The sequence below is a fragment of the Pholis gunnellus genome (genome assembly GCF_910591455.1).
Source record: "Pholis gunnellus genome assembly, chromosome: 7".
Taxonomy (NCBI): Eukaryota; Metazoa; Chordata; class Actinopteri; order Perciformes; family Pholidae; genus Pholis; species Pholis gunnellus.
In genome coordinates, this window is record NC_136533.1 from 22311347 (window position 1) to 22331348 (window position 20002).

Here is a 20002-nt window from a genome sequence, read left to right on the forward strand (position 1 = left end):
ACATAAAAGAAATGCATTGATCTCTTTGTTACTTTATAAACATCACCCTTTCAAATGCAAGAATCAACCAAATTCACTTGATCCTTTTCAGGGCGGTTAATGTCTTTTGAATCTGACATTCTTATCAACGCAGTGTGTTTTTTTCAGCAGACAGTTCTTAAGTCTTCAGTGTAGGAAGAATTCTTCATTGCACCAAGGAGAGCTTTTAAAACCTGGATCCACGGCGGGGCCTGGTGGCCCCTTTACGTCCCAGTCTAGCTTCCAACCAGGGACCATTGTTGCGTGTCATTCTCCTTCTGTCTCTCCCTCCGTTTCCCATAATGCAGCTCTCTCCACTGAACGTTGATAACAGCATTGTGTTTTACTCTGAGATGTTAGCAGCAACAGTTAAAGGTCACTGAGTCATTCCAGTTTATTACCTCACACGGTTAAGGATGAATGCATACAGTTATCCATGATCACTGCTGTTTTTTCGGAGGCTTTTAAAGAGAAAGCTCACTGTCCCAATGCGGTGCGGTGAAATAACGTTGCACAATCTTGTGTGGAGGATATTCTTGAGAATCTAATAGAAGTTACAGAGCGAGTACAAAGTCACATCGTGGCCAAACCATTAAATATGTTATAAACACAAACACAAAGTCTCTGTAAAGCTCAGTAAATTGCATATCTCCAATGAAAATGCAATGTCTTTTTGTGCAGTCTTTAGAGTGTTTGTATAAGGGCCCCAAACATGAACTTGAACATGAACTCGTGAACTTTTGTAACAGACGTCTGTACTAAAAGCTTGATGAAGTGTTGACTGTAACGAGGGCCAGTTCTTCTAAAGGTGTTGGCATCACTTAATGTGATGGCGTCGTGTTAACCAGGAATACCGAGCGGCTCTGTGTGTCACTGAGAATGAGCATCTGTTTGTACTTGCTGTGGAATCAGACGGCAAAAGGCACCAGTCAATAACGGTGTAATGCTTTAATCCAGCGTCTTGCTCAAGGGCACTTCAGCAGAGCCATCAAGACGTTCCTGTCAACAGCAGAGGAAGCTGATTGGTTTGAAAATAAGACACTGCTGTTGCTTTTTTCTTTCTTTTTTTAGACGATGCTTCTGTAGGGAGTGCTTAGTGAGATGGCAAATTATGGGTGTGTGTGTGTGTGTGTGTGTGTGTGTGTATGTGTGTGGTCCAGGTGGGCTGTAGTGATGGATAGGGAGAAAGGACAAGAGTTGACAGCTCAGTGAGAATCACTCCTGTTCCTCATCTATCAGATGAAACCGCTCACTGGCAGCCACACGCATACACACACACACACACACACACTCTCACTCTCCTCTCCCTAACGGCTGCTGATAAGAATTGTTTGAGAGATAATTCCAACAAAGAGGGAATTACCAGCTTGTAGAACAAATCCTTTTCTCTCACTGACAATGCATTGTGGCTGTAGAAGTAATAAAGTGATAGAGAAAAAGAAAAAGATGAGAAATGCTTAAAACTAGAGGATTGGAAGTTGTTATGTGAGCAGAAGAGGAAGATAAGAAAGTAGGAGAGAAATGATAAAAAAAAAGGAGAAAGTGTGTGTGTGTGTGAGTGTTAATGGTGTAAACGGGGAGAAAGAGACGGCGAAATCCTGAGCCTGAAAGGAGGGTCAATTCCCCTCTTCTTGTTGCTATGACAACCCATCATGTAGCGCCCCAAAAATAATGATAAACAGCAAGACAAACGCTGAGGAGAGACTGGAGACTGGAAAGCAAGAGCAAATAACTTCTTTAGAAACAAACATGATTAAATTGATGTAAAAAAAACAACAACACGTGGAGCCAGGCGTGTGTGCGCGCGGGTGTGTGTGTGTGTGTGTGTCTCTCAGACGCGTAGCGGAGGCGAGGCACACACCGTCTTTCTTCCTCTTCAGTGCGATGTGCAGGATGTGGAGCCCAGCAGGAAGAAGGAAGCGCTAATTGCTTCTCTTTAGTCTGCACTGAGAAAAGAGAGAGCAGTTAGCGCAGTGGGTCCACCGCTCTGACCGTCCATTCACACTTCCTTTATTTCTTCCTTTCTCTCTCTCACACACACACACACACACACACACACACACACCAAGCACTCAAGCTCTGTATTAGTGAATATCTTGTGTCGTAGACCCTGACGTCTCTACCCCAGGGTGTTCACCCTCAACCCTTTCATACCGTCCTGATGTTCCAGAAGACGTGGCCTCCCTCTGCGCTAGTCAAACAGAGGCTCCACTCGCTAGTGCAGAATGCTGGTATTATTCCAGAGCAGGGATTAGTCTCCCTCCACAGCGAGAGGGGGGGGGGGGGGGGGGGGGGGAGCCTTGACTTTTGACGGGAGTTAAGCTTAGTTTATACCCGCCGTAGTGAAGCCGGCGCGTGGTGCGCGTAGCCCCGCAAGTGGTCGTGGCGCCAAGTGGTCGTGTTGCACCTCTGAATTTTTGGAACTTGGTGAGCGCGCGTCATCATGTGAGGTCTTAAAAAACTTAATTTGAGTGTATATTTTTGCAGCCAAACACAGGCAGCAGCGTGGTGCTGCACCATTGAACAAGCTGCTTCACACGTCCCAGTTAATATTCTTTCTTGCATCAAAAACACATATTTTCTTGCATGATGATTATATTGTCTTATATGGTTGGGGTTTAATAGCATTTTAGTCCAGTATGAAGGCCACTTATCAAGTCTGAATCCTTTCCGATCGCTAATCCAATCTTTGACACCTGAATTTTTCACAAACTACTTCTATTCAAAATAATGACACCGGTGGTTGTTAAGTGAACTGCAGTCAGCATCCTGTCGCTTGCATCCTGTGCATCGGCCAAACCAATGATGTGAGGTTACATTACGATCATATTTATCATATTTAGAACGAAGTTACGATCCGTAATGTATATATATTATATTTGGAGCATTGGCTCCATGATACTAACTAGCTTTCCGTTTGCAAATGACCTTGTCAACTAACGTTCCAACCAACCCCACATTCATGCTGCGTAGCTAAGTTGCAGCATGCTGGCTCAATGACAGATGGCGCTCTAAATGTTGAATGCAGTTCAACTCTTTTGCTGAAAGGCGCTACTGAAACACAGCCGTAGCAGGCGGTCAGAAAGAAAACAGACACGTTTACAGCCTTCCTGGAACAGTCGATGCCAGTTTATGTTTCATTGACGTGATGAATGTGATGTGATTGGGTACTAATCGTTGACATACCAATCATTTGTTCATTTGAATACCATTGTAAAAATAATTAATTCCATAGTTCCTTATCTGAATGTCAAATTGGATCATCTATCCTTACAGACGCATCAGTAAACACAAAGTGAGCGATCAGAGCGAAGGCAGCTACAGTCTTTTTTTATTTGACAGTGACTTTTAATGCCGGTTGGTTGCTCTGCAAAATAAAAAAAAAAGGGCTTAAATCGGTCGTGCATGCCGACAAGCAACAAACCTGTCATGTTTACCAAAGGTGACTCAAACCCTGAATCGCTGTTGAATGAATTCAGCCTGAAAATGACACAGAGCGTGGATGGCACCCCAGTTATGTAGATGTGCCTTTTTCCATGATTGGCTGAACAAGGAGGATTTCAGTCGCATGATTTCCTGTGCGGCGTTTACAAAATTAGGAACTGTGATGAAAGAAAAGGTCTGAAAATGCCGAGCTGTTCATGACTCCTTCTCTGGGCGTTATAATGACATTAGGAAGAAATGAAGCAGGGTTTCATTCAATCTGCAGGATATGGAGGGAAGACTCGTTTTGCTTCTTTTTTTTGTTCACATTCAAAAACAACTGCTCTGTGAGGTGTGTAGTAATTTTGCATTCATTCATTTATGATTTAATCAGACAATTCCCAGCTGACGAGCAGATCTGAATTAACTGGCACAGATTTGCAGGAGTATATTACATTGTACGTAAAACAACGTGGCAGGCTGCATAACGATAGACTGTCTGGGAAAGTGCGTAAAATGTGACAACGAACTAACTTCGAAGAGTGAACAAGAACAGCAGAAAAAGGCAGAGACAGCCGGCAGCTTCTCTTCAAAAGCCCCGATAGGTGCACAGTGCTCTCTGTCCATGTAGGTCTGTGTGACTGTGGGTGCTTTCCATAATTTAATCTTGCCATTGCATTAGCAGTACGAGACTTTGTGTTAGTACAAAATGAAAAAGACTCAAAATGCAGCCATGCAAACAGGGAATGGTAATTCACCTGTGGATGCCATGCAGTGGTGTCCATTGGCGGGCCAACGTTTCAGTTTCAGTGACTATTGGCTTGACTCTTGTAGCGGTACGAACGCTGGTACACACACACATCCACACCATTCCTAACCCACGGTACCTCGTGTCTTCCCATTTCTTAGAGATTGGTGGGGAATAAGTGATTTGGGAACACGGTATGTCACACCTTTTTGTAAAGGAAAGTTTCAGCCACCAGTCGGTTAGCTAGCTTAGCACAAATATTAGAAACAGCTAGCCTGAAGGTAACACAATCCACTAACCAGCACCTCTGAACCTCACTAATGAATATCATTTACCCCTTTTTCAAAATCTGTCAAATTACAATTTGTCATGTTAACACTTTGTTTTTAGCACAGATTAAACAAATGAGACTTGATAATATGATATAATAATATAATTAGTGAGCGTTAGAGGTGCTAGAAGGTGGATTTTGCTACCTTTGAAAAGTTGTGGCATAGAAATATAAAGATAAGAATCCATAGAATGGAAATACTGGCTCCCTCAAATTAGTATTTAAGTACAGTACTTGAGCAAATGTACTTGTAGAGTATGGCGATTGAACAAAGGTATTGGTTGGACTATTTTGAACATTTCCCCCAACCCTATATGTTCTTGTTTACACTCCACCGCTGTGTAACTGTGGCCTCTAACATCATTCACCCCAAACTGGATACTGAGTTAAAACTGTTCCTGCTCATCTCCTCCCTGATGTTTTCGACGACATGTTTGCAGTTCGGGTGATTTCCTTTGCATGAAAAAGGATTTCTCTCCATGGCCCATTTTGCACCGTAAAATAATGGGGATTTCAGCCGATAGAGCAAATCTACAGCGTCTCATTCGCAGGGGAAGCAGGATGCTCTCGGCTGTTGCGTCACCTCCTCGGTAGCCAATTTATGGTTAGCGAGGAGAGCGGCTGCATGTCAGGGTTGTTGTTGATTTATTTATAATGGGGTTTTCTTATTAAAGGGGTTGCAGGGGTGAATCGGTGGCTTGAGGACCAGGCCTCCGATAATGGGATGCAGCTGAAATGTTCCATGTATGCTCGTCAGTAGCTCATCATAATGCCCGGCTGTCCTATTGGTAAATGCAAAAAAAGAATTTCCCAAAGGAGAACAAGCAAGTAGCAGAGAGTGTGAGAGGACATCATGTGACGAAAAATAACAACACATTAGACTATTAGACAGTTCAGGTCAGGGATAATAAAAGCTGTGTATTTTGATGTGTGATTTTGGAGTTTTTCAGGCTTTAGAAAACAAGGGTTAGCTACTATCTGCCTTGTTAGCGTGGTGTGTGTGTGTGTGTGTGTGTGTGTGTTGCTGCATTTCTGTTACTGGAGAATTCTTACGAGGGTCTAACAAGGCTAGCTGGCTGCACGCAGTAAATTGGGTCACTGCTGAATTAAACACCAGTGCCTCTGCTTGCTGCCTCACTGCTGCGCCAGAGAGGAGCAGGTTAGAAATAGACACGGCCTCAGAGTTCAGATAAACAGTCGAGCTTGGGCGGACATGGAGAGTGGGGGACCGGTGCTGTGAAAACACAAGAAGTGGCTTTTCAGAAGTCCGCCTCAAACAAACAAACAAACACGCCTTCTGTCGAGGAAAGGTTATGCCAAGCGTCGTTTCTTACCTGGCACCGCCGTGGGGCAGCGGGAATCAACGTGGAGTCAACACAAGAGAGTCTGCTCCATCTTTGTGTTTCTCTAACAAGGAGCTGACAGAGGGCGGGGGGTAAAAAAATATGGTGAGACTAATTGGGAGACGGGTGTGAAGCGAGGTGGAGTCGACAGCCTAAAAGAGTGTGGATAGCTATGGTTGTGGAGTTCCTGGAAGGTTGTTGTTTTTTTTGACAGTTTGCTAGTCTGTTATTCGAGTTATTCGAAAAGCATGTGAAGCCAGCGAGCTCTGTCTCTCTTCTGGATGTGTGTCAGCCACACTCGGAGACAGTAAACGGAGGCAAGAAAATAGTAGCAGAATAAAAGAAAGGGGCAATATGAAATGGACAGATTCTTGGTAATATAATGAGATTTATATGCTCGCCCCCAAATCCTGTCACTGAGAACCAGCGGAGGGAATCGATGAGGCAGACTTAACAGCAGCACATTTTTAATGCAACCCTCTTGTATGGCTGTAGTCCTCCTGCCCCTGGGGGGCTTCCCAGCGCTCTGCAGTGGTCCCACAGCTCAACCTGCTACATCCAGTCAGCCACACTCAAGGACAAATGCACTTTGAGGGCAAGGAATTAATATTTGATATCTAGCTCTGCATCATGTGGTGAGAGAGACAGCCAGGCATTCTGGCAAGCAGAAACAAGCCGGATGGAGTGAAAAGCCATGGACAGCCACTCCCTACTGCATCGCCACCACTCTACCGCGGAAAAGCTCACACTGCTTTGGTTAGTTGGTTGGTTGTTGAATTGGTTAAAGAAGGACTCCTCGGTGGTATTGGTTGGCTCTAGGTGCAGAATAAAAAGCTATTGCTGATGATGTCAGATTTGAATGACCCTGTTCCTCAACGTAATCCACAGACCTTCTTGTGAGCATTTTCATGTGGGAACTAGTTTCTTTCTACAAAGTCCATGAGATGCACGCTTTCTTCTGCGCGGTGATACGGTTGGTGGGTGTAGTTCGGTAGAAAGAAGATAGTTCCTACATCAAACACAACAAGGTCTGTAGATTATCTTAAGTCACCGGGTCATGATTTTTTTGGAAAGAGACATTGCTGGTAAGATTATATACATTCAGATGTTGTTCTTGTGCCGCTTTGAGCACCACAAGCTGAGTACCCTATGGTCCCATTATATTGGAGAGAAGGCAGACCGGTAGTGTATTAACTTCTCATCCCGCTGTAGTGATGTAGAAGTGTGCTCCAGTACACCGTGACATCACTGTTGGTTGTGGTCATAGGTGAGAACTGTCAACCAGGGCTTGAAACATTTACTTTTTTCTAATTGAAATGAAGTAAAACCAAAAACAAGAGTACAGGTATCATTCTACAGTGTTGCAGTCTTTAGGAAGCAGAAATCACGACACCAGAGATGGACTTTCTTTTGCCACATTGAGGGAGCGAAGCACCCTGGGAACACAGGACCGTGGCAACAAAGGCTCGTAAGCGCTCGAGTCGACATAACAGGAGCAGAAATCCAGTATTTTTCCAAGAGCTTGCTGGTTATCGATGCTTCCCTAAAGGCCTTGAAACATAATCGGCCTTGTGTGCTTAGCAAAGTGCAGAGACAGACAGACAGGCAGCAGGGATACGGCTAAAGGTTTGTAGCAGACTGCGGCGCATGATGGATTGATTTCACAGCAGCTTGAGAAAGCACCGAAGGCTGGGATCACACTGAGCATGTGTGTATGTGTGTGTGTGTGAGGTTGGGAACACGGCACGGCAAAGCAGACATGTAGTAAATATCAAGATTGAATAAAAATAACAACGCTCACAACCGTGAGCTACAAAAGAATGAATTTAGAACGAGATAGGGGTGACTAAAGCCAAACAGGTTGTATAGAAATGATAGATATATTTAAGATAGTACAGACTTTGCCCTCTCAGAAACCAGAGTGCTCGGTTACAGACCGAGGAACAGTGTTAAGTATCTGAGGCTTCAGTCTGACTCGTACAGTAGAGGGTTAAATGGTCTGAGATGCAGATCCCGTTCAGGCCCAGACAAGCTTTAAAAAGAATTACAAATAAAACCTTGAAATAGACTAAATAGCAGGTGAGAGGAAGCAGGGTTTGGGGCCATGTGATCTCATCGTCGGTTTGATGCATTTTGTAACAGTGATGGTGACTGCATTAAGTAAAGGTTAGAGGTGAGCGGAAGGTTTGACTGAGACAGAAGTAAAGGCAGTTACAGTGGAGATACGATAAACTGATAATACTGACTACAAAACTGACTTTTTTGGCATACACAAAGAAGGTTGCTTCCTACTGCAAATTATTTCACAGTTGTGTGTGTGTGTGTGTCTGTCTCCTGCAGATGATGGTAAGCTGTCTCTGGATGAGTTCCAGGCTTTCTTCTCCGATGGCACGCTGAACGAGGAAGAGCTGGAGAAGCTGTTTCACACCATCGACTCTGATAACACCAGGTCAGCACTACTATCTATACCACTTCTGTGTGCATGTTTGTGTGTGTGTGTGTGTGTGTGTGTGTGTGTGTGTGTGTGCATGCAGCATGAGAGACGGCTGTGTATAGCTGCATGAAATAAATCTGCATACACTACGTGCACATTTCTGTGCTTGTCTGGGTGTTTTATGTGCCCACTCCACCGTGACTTTTGTTTTTGATCACATCTCACTTTCAATTATGAAAAAGAGGAGAGACCTGCTGCACAGCCTCAGCATCACACTTTTGATTTGTGTGTGTGTGTGTGTGTGTGTGTGTGTGTGTGTGTGTGTGTGTGTGTGTGTGTGTGTGTTTGTGTTGGTGTGCAGGCGTGTAAGTAAAATGTATGTAATTTATCCTGCAGCCAGAAAATGTCACATCCCGTTCTGAAAGCTCTTTTTATGAAGCGCCTTTTATACCAAAGCCCTTTACATCAGCTGACACCTTCAATATGAAACTGACAAAATTCTAAAAGAAGAGAAGATGTGAAGAAATAATGAAAGACAAGTGGAAACTGAGTAAAGTCAATCTTTCACCTTCTCTTTCTTTCTCTTCTTCATCTGTTTTCGCATCACCAGTCCCGAGTCTCCAGGACGTTAACCTCCATACAGCACGTCTAATTACTCCTCAGAACACTGTGTTTCGATTGGCTTGTGATTATATCAATTTATTGGCCCTTTTACAATCAGCCAATCAGCTCACCCACCCTGCAATCAGGAGAAGTGTGCTGACACAGTGGGATCTGGTAATCAAAAGAGTGACTCTGTTAATTTACACCATAGAAAACCACAGGGCCCTGAAATAAAAATGAAACCGAGCAGAACAAGAGCTGACCTTTATAGCTATTGTAGAATTGAATTAGGTTCGATATATAAATTCTCCAGCAGGCTCAGCCATTAGTGGAAAATTTATTTTTCCGTTTTTAAATCAGTGCAGCAAGCGGACCGTGCAACCGCCGCCATCTTGCCTCCTGGAGATGGTCGCGCTTCATGAATCTTGTTCACCGCAGTGCACGCAGTCAGAAAGGTTTCTTCTCATTACAGTTAAGTAGACTCGGCGGCCGCGTGCCAGGCCTCAGCGCTATCACGTGACAGCAGATAAGGTTATTGATTGGGCAGAGGAAAAGAAGAAACGACGGCGTAAGCGTTTCCTGTTGAAGCAGGAAGTTGATGGATGGAGAGGAGGGGCGAGGCAGTCAGAGACTGAGCGCCGTCCTGCTTCCAGTCATTTGTCCATCTGTCTCTGTCACTCTCTGGTTTTCTCCCGTCTACAGCTTTCTCTCCCCTGTCACACCGTTTTCGGGGATTTCTGCCCGGCTCTTCTTCGTTTCCATCCTCCATCCTTCTCCTCCGATCTGCCCATCACGCTCTCTCTTTCCACAGCCTGTCAACCCTTTATGGCTTCAAATCCTCTGTAATCTGTATTCTTATCAAATACTTTAACCCTTCCACTTTTTTACCTTTTTAAGTTTGTCCCATTTTTTCCTTAATGTGTAAAATCTGTGGGTCATATGAAATTCCTTAAATTACTAAACGGGAATCCCAAAGTCGTTGAGGGGTCTTCAATCTGACCAGTAGCCCAATAAGGGCCTGTATCACAACAATGTGAGCAAACACGACAGCGAGGCTCGTTTCGATTGCGTCACCACTGTGCAAGATGCAGTCCCGAAAACTTTGCAGGTGTGAAGTTGAGGTTAAAATAAAGGTTGAGTGTGAGTATAGCCGTGGTCCGAGCAAAGGCCGCTGGAAGTAGAGGGGTATAGGAAAGGGGCCCAATGGGACCCTCCTGGCCTGATCTGGCTTCGTGGAAAGATGGTCTTTGGTAACTAGTTTGCTCACTTTGTCAAAATGCAACAACTGGATCCACCATTTGGATAAAATACATCTACCACTTTCATCTTAGCCAACTTAATGTTGGAACAGTTACGACACTGACAAACGTTCCAGAATGCAGTTTAAACTACATATGCCAGTAGTAAACAGGAAAACTAGACTTTTAGTGGATATTTAAAAAAGCCCATCTGTCACAGTGCTGGACCAGGATTCATGTTGGCAGAACCTTGTGCATTTACTGGTGCTTCAGAAAGTAAAATGAGCCAGTAATCCAATCGTACCGTCAATCAAGGATCATCCAATCAAAGCGGAGCATTTACGTCCATGTGCAACACTTACTGAACACTGATTCATATAATAAAACGTACAGATGCACACATGGAGTCTTTCTACCCGTCTCCTCCTTGGTTTCCCAACATACCATCTCAAAACATCTTTTTGTCTTGTTCCTCTTCTTCCTTCCTCTCAGCTTTTCTTTCTCCCTGCCTCTCCTCCCTTTGTTCCTCACCTTCTCTCTCCTGGTAAGTCAACCAGGGAGAGTCTTCTGAACGTCAGGGAAGAATTCGCTGCCAATTGAGTCCCCGCACAGTGAACAGAGCATGAATGCTGGCAGTGGATCTATTCAGACTCCTGTCTCGTTAGATCGCTCCCTGTCTGCCAAACTCCAACTCTATGTGTGTGTGTGTGCGTGTGTGTGTGCGTGTGTGTGTGCGTGTGTGTGTGCGTGTGTGCGTGTGTGTGTGCGTGTGTGTGTGCGTGTGTGTGTGTGTGTGTGTGTGTGCGCGCGTGCGTGCGTGTGTGTTATTGAGACTGCATGCAAAAAGCCTTTCCTCTGTTTCTGACCCTGCTCTTCTCCGTCCTTTTCCTTCCTTCCTACTTTCCTTCCTTCCCTAACTCCCTTGCTCTCCTCTCTTCTGCTGCTCCTCTGCTGTGCTGTGATAGTAATGTTGACACTAAGGAACTCTGTGGTAAGTGGACGGCCCTCACAGACACACACACACACACTTCACTGCCGCTGCCCTCATTTTCTCTCTTATCTATTATTAAAAAGTAGTTCTCAGTTCAATTACGTTTCTTTAAAATATATGATATCAATTCAGCCACATTGGGCTAACCACTGCAAATGATTCAGTGACTTGTAAAGTCACACTTGTAAAATTGTGTAAATCTTCAATTTGCGCATGTATTGTGTTTGCACAGACTACTTTGCCAAGCACATGGGGGACTATGAGGGAGTTTTGGCCTCGCTGGAAACACTCAACCTTTCCATCCTCAAAGCCATGGACTTCACCAAAAAGGTAAGAGTGTGTGTGTGAGAGACAGAGAGTGGGATCTTTTACTCTTGTCATCCAATATTTATCTCTCCAACACACCGGCCTCCAAAGGTCAGCTAATACATTTTCCGGAGACAAATCATTATTTGATGTCACTTTTTGGGTCTAGTTTTATTGAAGTCTAATGGAAAATGTCTAGAATCTATCTTAAGTTTGCTGAAATATGCTCACATAGGCTGCCATAAACCGGAGTCATACCAGACCAAGTGAGTCTCTAGCAGTCAATAGAATTGAGTGTTTAATTGCTTATGAGTGAATTTATTTGTGCATTTAATTCATTCATTCATTTTATTTATTCAATTAATGTATTGTCGTGCTTCCAACTATAACCAGCGGTGTCCTAGTTCGCACTTCTCAAGAACTAGCTTGGGTCGCCCCACTACTGATGAGCCTACAGAGAATAATCAGCTTCATAGTGACTCTCTGCTCACTGTTTAGCTGTCCGGCCCACAACGTTTCATGTATCGGTTCCCTCATGGTTCTCTCGTGGCATTGTCGTCACTGTTTTCAGTGACAAAGACATCCTTTACCTGCTCAGCACCGAGTGAACCTAGTGGAGCATTTAGCAGCTAAACAGACGTATGTCCTCGGGGGTTTGGTAGAGATGAGAAACATAGCAAACCCTGAAAGAAAAACAGAATCTCAAGAAAACTCACAAAAACGTTCAACTTAAAAAGCGATGATACCGAATGTTAATGTTTTGGAACTTGTTTCTGCTGAACCAACAAACAGTCATTGCAGTTTTAAGATCTATAAAGAGCATATTGATTATTTGACTTTGGCTTGGGTAAAAGGATCCAGTTCCAGTTATAAATGCAAATACTTTACTAGAAACTGCTGATATTTGCTTTTGCCTTTTAATATAGTTGGCTTGTAATCCAACTTTATCTTACTACACTGGTGAGCAGTACTGTATGTATGTTCTTGCAAAAATCCAATGTCTGTATGTTTGTGTGCGTGCGTGCGTGTGTGCGTGTGCATGGCAGACAGCTAGAACACTTATGTGTTATCCTAGTTTTCATTGGCTATATATAGCAGCTGGTCCACAGCCACTCTCCCATATCCATGTCCATGTTACAGTTCTGCTTCAGTGTGTGTGTCTGTGTGTGTGTGTGTGTGTGTGTGTGTGTGTGTGTGTGTTGTGTGTGAAGCACTCTGACTCTCCTGTGTGTCTCTATATCTCTATCCAACAGCTTTATCTTTATCTCTCTTTCAGCTACAGGCCATTCAGCAGTACACACACACACACACACACACACACACACACACACACACACACACACACACACACACAACCTCAGGCTAGGGTCTCTCTAATGATCAATCATTGTTCAATCAATCTGTCGAATCTCTTGTTATATTGCTGTATCTGAATCACTCTCATTCATACTGTCCTTTTCCCTGTAACACACACACACACACACACACACACACACACACAATCCTTTCTTTAATGCTGTCATATCATTACATTGTCTGTTGCGGGCAGTATGGAGGAGCTCCAACAGTGCTGTGTAGGGGGTGGACCAGCTCAAAGAGTCAATAAGCCAAACTGAAGCACAGACACTGCTGACGAGTCAAATACTGATGGAGGTTTTGTGTGCGTTTCAGATTTCACGGCTACAAAAGATTTTACTGCAGAGAGAGAGAGAGAAACTAAACTGTCTTTGTTCAGTTCAGAGCTTTCAGTCATTGTGAAAACATTTTACTTTTATATTTTCTTCTCTTCGTAGTGTTTCCTCTGCCTCTATGTGTTGCACTTATGTTCACTCGTTCGTCTCCGCCTCTGCTTTTTTGTCATAGTGATTGTGCCCACTTCGGTAGGGTGAGGGTGAGGGTGAGGGTGAGGGTGAGGAACACGTCCCACTGGTTAATGAACTTGTGACAGCAAAATTGACACCAAAGCCGCCCAGTCCTGTAGTATTTACAACACGCGTGATATTTTACAAATTCGATTTTTTTTTTTTATTTGACAAATGCTTATTTGATTTCACTGATACATGAAAATGAACTGAATGGGGTTTATTTCTATAGCACAGCAATGTAAACGGTTTAACCGCTAACACCGACTCGTAAGGCGAGCCTATACTCTGCAGTAGTGGCTCAGACACCCACCACTGGAGCTGTGAATGCGCTCAGTAGGAAATCTGCAGTAGCTCTGCATGGAACAACCTTTAACTCATTCTTATCAACGGAGCCAGTCTTGCAGCGAGTGGGGTAGCCAGTGCGATGTCATCTAAGCAAGGCTCTGTGTCGGCCATTCAAATAGATGCAAGTGCACCTTCCTGGCAGAATGCTTTGTAATGTGAACACAGTGTTTTCAGTGATGTATAGAATCCTGTCCGAGTATTGCAAGCCGTTGTGCAGAGTTTTGGTATCTGGGAAGCTTTTAAACACGTTGCTTGAGTTCCCTAGATTGTATCTCATCGTCACACAGGTCCCATATACAACACCTATGGTTACACCACTTAGGCACTGTGTAAAACGAGGATAGTCGGACAAGTTATCTCATATAGTTCAAGATGTCAGACTTCAACACCATCTAAACAGTGCTACCATCACAATATAGGGGACACTCAAGTTCCCAAGAACCCACGGAGCTGGTAGCTGAGCTGGGAAATGTACTATTAAAAAATAAAAATAAACATACAAAATGTAAAAGCACTTTTCCACTGAAAATCAAATGGTGGAGATTAACAGTGAAATGTAACCTCTTACTCCAAATCACTTTGCATATGACTTAGTGTTTCATGGGAAGCCAATTCTTGATTCAAAGGGTGCCTCTTCAGAGACTGGAGCTTATCTGCTCCTCAGCAAAGGTCTAAGTGGACCGTCTGAGTGCTGATCCACGAGTAGAGATAGAGCCTCAGTCACTGGGCTGACAGTGAAAGCCGCACATGTTTCAGTGTAACTTTACCTTCAAATAGGAGCATCAGTGGTGCTCATTTCTTTATCTTTTCCTCCATGCGCTCTTCTTTGTCTTTACCTATAACTCTCTTCTTTCTGTACTGTACTGCTGGTCTCATTATTCACCTCCCCGCCCTGCCTCCCATCTACTGCAATCCTCCTCTGACCTCTTCCCTCTCTTTTTCCTCTCTCCCATTCTGCCCTGTTCAAAAAAGAGGAATAATCCCATATTGTAGACGACATGGTATAGTAAGACTATCAATATATTGTATATATATATATATATATAAACAGTGGAAGCAAGGCGTCAAATTGGTTGTTATTTTAAAAAAAATAAAAGAGGTCTCAAAATAACATCCATGTAAAAACTGGAGAGAATTGAGGCAGATGTGAGGAGGCGGAGTGGGTGGAGCTAAAAGACAGAGCGTGATATTAGCTTGAGCAGAAGGCTGTAGCCGGAGCCCTGGCCTTTCAGAGCCCAGTGAGAATTGATTAGCTCCCCGTTCACCTCAATGAATACACAGAGAGAAAGACTGAGTGGAATAGGTGGGCAGACTTTGTACTCTGCTGTTAACTACAGCACTGCAGAACAGTGTGTGTGTGTGTGTGTGTGTGTGTGTGTGTGTGTGTGTGTGTGTGTGTGTGTGTGTGTGGGTGTGGGTGTGTGGGTGGGTGGGTGGGGGTTCTTCTTTAAAGCACTTGGCTGGAAGCCAAGGGCAAGCATAAAATGGGTCTCCAGATTATTAAAATAAAATTTATACCCCAGCAATATTGGTTCCGTCATGGTGCAGAAGCCTTTGCCAAATCCTTGACATGATTTATACAATTACACACTGCTGCTGGATTAAAACATATTACAGTATTGAGTGCAATACCTCTATAATCTATAGGCTATAATAGAGAATATACATTGCATGAATTTACCCCTTAAGATAAAGTGTTCTATATACAACTGTAATCCATGCAGCTAGAAACCAGAGCAATGCTGGTAATCTCTTTCTGAGCTCCCAGAGGGACAACCATCACGCCAATAATTCATGTAAATCCGATATTTCCATTCACTTCATGCTGTATTTATCATTTTTGACTGTCATGGTGTCAATTAGTGCACGCAGTCGTCAGCTGCCCGTCTTAAGAGGCTCATGAGGTTCAGCAAATGAGCTGTTCATAAAGTAATTAGTGGGGATTAATAAACTCAAATCACCTCTGACCTCACATCAGATCAGCCCAGGCGTTCATTGCAATGATCCCGCTAATAAACACAGTAAGCTCGGAGATCTTTCTTTAGATGGTAGGATTACTGCAACAGCTTTAGAGATGGATAAACAGTCTGTTACCTGTGCTATTGCATTTCCACTTTATTGACTTATTCACAGTGCAAAATTGTTACAGTAAACAATCAAATATGTCCCTTGTTTTCGGGGGCCAAATTCGAAACTGTCGTCAAAAAAAAAGGGAATTGCTTTTATTTTTTGCCATAAACAAGGATTACAATTTGAAAAGAAAAACAATTAAGTTGAGTCAATGAATCCAACAGTGGGCCCTTTTCACTGCAGCCATTTGAACAGGTCATAGCAGTAAATGCATGAGTAATCAATAACTGTAACAATGGATGTATTCCATTTATGTGAGCCATCTCCAGGCTCCGGGTGTTGTGTATGCTCGTAAACTGACGTGTGAAGAAGGTCAGTTCTCTGGCTTCAACCGGAGTGAAAGAGTCCTGAAAACATTGAGTCTTTAGCCGTCATTCATTGTGAAGTCTTAAAGCTCTGCAAATTTGTGTTCTGGATTTCATACCAGAACGCTTGAAAAAGAAAAAAAAAATAATTAAATCGTCACCTCTTTTATTGTAGCTACTGTATTAAGGTAGGTTTGTCAATTGCATGCTTTATTCTTAAAATGTATTGTGGTTCTGTGAGGAACCAACGTCGTGTGGACGGGCTCACTCCCCTTAAACTGCGGCATTTTGAGGCTGAAATCTCTCTGCATTACTCACCACCTCTCCAGCAGCCTCCAGATTCAGCACCGCCTGTCTATGGACAGCGACAAACAGTAAACAGAGCCCTCCAAACCAGTGAGCACAATGTGAAACTCATCAATGTAAAATCATTCTAGGGCGGTACAGAATAGTTGGAAGCTACAAAGCTTCATTCATAACGTTGACATTTTAAATTCGAAAATCAACTATTTCTGCACAGAAGCAGATAAAGATAAGGCTTTATTAATATTAGTATTATTTGTAGAATTAGATAGATTAGGTGCATAGGATTGTTTGTGACTCGTGTTATCCAAAGATTTCCAATAAGTCTAAGTTATGAATTCCGAAAGTCAAAATTTACTGAAAAAAAAGATAGACATCATTTTTTTTTCTTCTTCTAATTGAATATTCTCTTTCAATCCATATTTGTTGGCGTTTAGCCTTTCAAAAACAACATATTCGCTGCATAAAAGCGCTTAAATAGCAATGCACCAGGTGCAGGCACAAACAACAAACACACCTATGATAGAGTAAGAGGCTAAATACGACCCTGTTGACCCTTGCTTTGCCCCTTGGTACTTTGCACCCAGATTATGCGCCAATATCAACCGTTTACAGTGTGAGATACAGTAGAATTATGACTGAAATAGCGTCAGGATGATGCAATCACATTAACAATTTGTATTTACTGTTTGTTTGTTACTTAACTGTTACGGAAACGTCCTCTGCCTGTGGCTGTTTGTGGTGCTGTGTGATCGCGTCGTGTCATCCAGAAAACAACGATTTCCTGAAGAAGCCTCGTTCCATTTTTTTGAGAGATTGCTGTCATGCTTGCCTGTGATTGGCTCAGCTGTTTCAGAGCGACGAGGTGAACGATGAGACCGGCTGAGAGTGTTCTTATTAATCACCACACGCTACAATTAATATTCCACTTCAGCCAGCCCTTTTGCACTTTGCCTTTCTGCACTTATGAACTGAAATAATATGTCCACTGGCTCACTTAACTCATCAAATTGAAGTTGTTGACAATGTAGAATTATAAGTTAGTGCAACTTAAAGTACGTCAACGGAAGCAAAAGCTCTAGAATTGTGTTGAAGTTGGTTGCCTCTAGCTTCCTCAACTCTTTTATTTTCACGCTGAAACAAAGTTTGAACCGTAAACCTGGTCCGTAGCGTCCCACTTCAGCTCATGGGATCTTGCAGGTTGCTATGATGACAGGAGGCAGGACACTTTGGGGACAGTTGCCTTGGAGACAGTTGAGTTGATGTCAGTGTACATCGAGCCAGCTTGTTAAGGCATTCGCTCGGCTCTCTTATCAGCCATTTGCGAGCGGATCCCACGCATGTCGTCATCCGGCGTCACACGCAGGACTGACTGTTGGCTCCATTTGGCGTCTCTGACATCTTCCTGACAGTTTTGCACTTTGCTCATTTCCGAGAGCGAGTCCTAATTTTGTGAACCAGATCAAAAGATGACGGGAATCAACAATTACGAGCCGACCAAATGAAAAGTTTAAGAGCAAACTTCAGGGAAAGGAACGGCTGACAGTTTGTTTGGCTATGAGAAATCCCTCCTGCATGTCATGATTTATGCGACGTTAATAAATATGTAATCTTCAGGGACGGAGCAAACGTGTTGAAATGCTTCGAATTCAGTGTTGTTTCAACTAACTCTTTTTTTCTGTGTGTGAAAGCTTTTATGGCACTATCAGGATCAGAAGTGGTTCCAGAAAACTATTTTAATTAGCTCTGCAGCAGGTGGAGATAAATAATGTCCGCTCCTGTGAGGACTGTGTGTGTGTGTGTGTGTGTGTGTGTGTGTGTGTGTGTGTGTGTGTGTGTGTGTGTGTGTGTGTGTGTGTGTGTGTGCGTGCGTGTTGATGAATTGCTGCTGATGAGAGCTGAAGCAGGCGACAAATAGAGAATAGAGCGGATTCAGTAAATCTCCTGTCCTGTCTTTTGTGTATAAATGCTATGTTTAATAAGCCACTCTCATTAGCACTTTATTTTTCAGGCTGTCACCGAGCGAGCCAATACACTCATTGACAATTCAACAAGCACACACGTGCGCACACACACACACACACCTAGTTTCTCTCTCAGATTAAAATCTTGTTAAGCCTGTCTTTTTTTCCCAAAATCTTTGCAGCAAATTGTTTCACGCTGGCGAGTGACCCTCCATGAGCACTTTAGCTGCTTCTCATCCAACTCCTCCGACCAGTCTCCTTTTCCTCTCGCCTCTCCTTTCTCTCATCTTCTCCTCTTTCATCTCCGCTCCATTGTCTTCACCACCCCCAAGCCGGCGCCGCCACCTCCCCCACCTCATCCCCTTCGCCCTCTCCTTTCTTCATGGAGATTAAGGTGAATTGGATCGCGGGGGGGGGGGGGGGGGGGTTCCGTAGCACAATAACATGCGAGCGAGATGAGGAGAGCGAGGGTTGGACGAAGATTGATGTGGGGAGATTGGGAAGTAGAAGAAAGGGAAGGAAGAGGAAGTGAAGATGAGAAGGGGGAGAGTGGGCGAGGCAAAGGGGACGTGGCCAGAGGTTGGCAGGGAGTGATGATGAATAAAAGGATGAAACATAAGCCAGTGTGTAATACATCTCAACTGGCCCAGTCGGTTGGTATATACAATTCTGTGTCCAGCATTCATTACTTGTTCATTAGGGTTTAATGGCGTTTCATATGAAGATTGTGCAACGGTACAGTATGTGGGAGATGCAGTGGTGGAGTGTATCCGTGTGAGAGCTAGATTGATTTCCACACCCCTAATGTGTGGGGCCCCTCAACTGATAAAAGGGATTATGAGAAATAAATAAATGATTTAGATGTGTGCTGAGGCCAAAAGAGAGAAAAATAAACATTTATTTATTCATATTGCTCAAGATCTATAGCTCAGGTTGAAAATAATGAGCGGACTTATTGCATGATTTCGCCGCAAAACGGCGACTAGATCATTTGCTCCAGAATGTGAGGGCACTTTGCAGATTAGGTACATGGCAGGTTTAATGATTACAAATTGCTGAATGTCCCAAGGTGATTTTCCTGCAGTGCACTGGTAGCAGTGTGTACTCCGGAGTGTGTGTGTGTTTCTGTGAGGCCTGTGTGTAGTTAGACACCTGGTGCAGCGAGTTCAGTCTGGGGCATTCCTGCAATCACAGTAGCCCAGAGACACACACACACACACACACACACACACACACACACACATACATCTATATGTTATGTACACATGTCCCACTAAGTGGTGTCAAGCCTGAAGGCAAGTGCATCCCTCATCCTCTGGAAACTGGCGACCGGGTTACCGTAAACCAAGAAGCAGGATGCTGCGGCCGAAGCATGTTGGAGGCAAAGTTATACTGGGATTAAGGAGGGGAGGAAGGTGAGGGATTTGATGAAGAAGAGAAGTCTGGGTGAGGATATGGCAAGTGCAGGAAGGAAGAGTTGGAGAGAGAAAGAACATACAGGAAAATACCAAGGGAAGGAAGCAGACATTATACGAGTGCAGGAGCAAACGGGAAGCATTAGGAGAGGCGATGCAATAGAGCAGGAGTTTGAGATAAGGCAAGAGGTCTGACACAGCGAGAGAGAAAGGGGTGAGGGAGGTCAGGAAACACAGCTC

The 20002-nt window shown here is 43.8% G+C and overlaps 1 protein-coding gene across 1 annotated transcript in view; it reads left to right on the top strand.

Annotated features, from left to right (window-relative positions):
- necab2 (N-terminal EF-hand calcium binding protein 2) overlaps positions 1–20002 on the top strand; it is a gene marked incomplete at both ends in the record, with an annotated part of 97988 nt that overhangs the window by 24380 nt on the left and 53606 nt on the right. The window contains 3 exons of the mRNA XM_079163696.1: positions 8204–8312; positions 11104–11129; positions 11362–11459. Of these exons, the coding sequence (XP_079019822.1) occupies positions 8204–8312; positions 11104–11129; positions 11362–11459 (233 nt within the window). The remainder of the gene's footprint in view (positions 1–8203; positions 8313–11103; positions 11130–11361; positions 11460–20002) is intronic.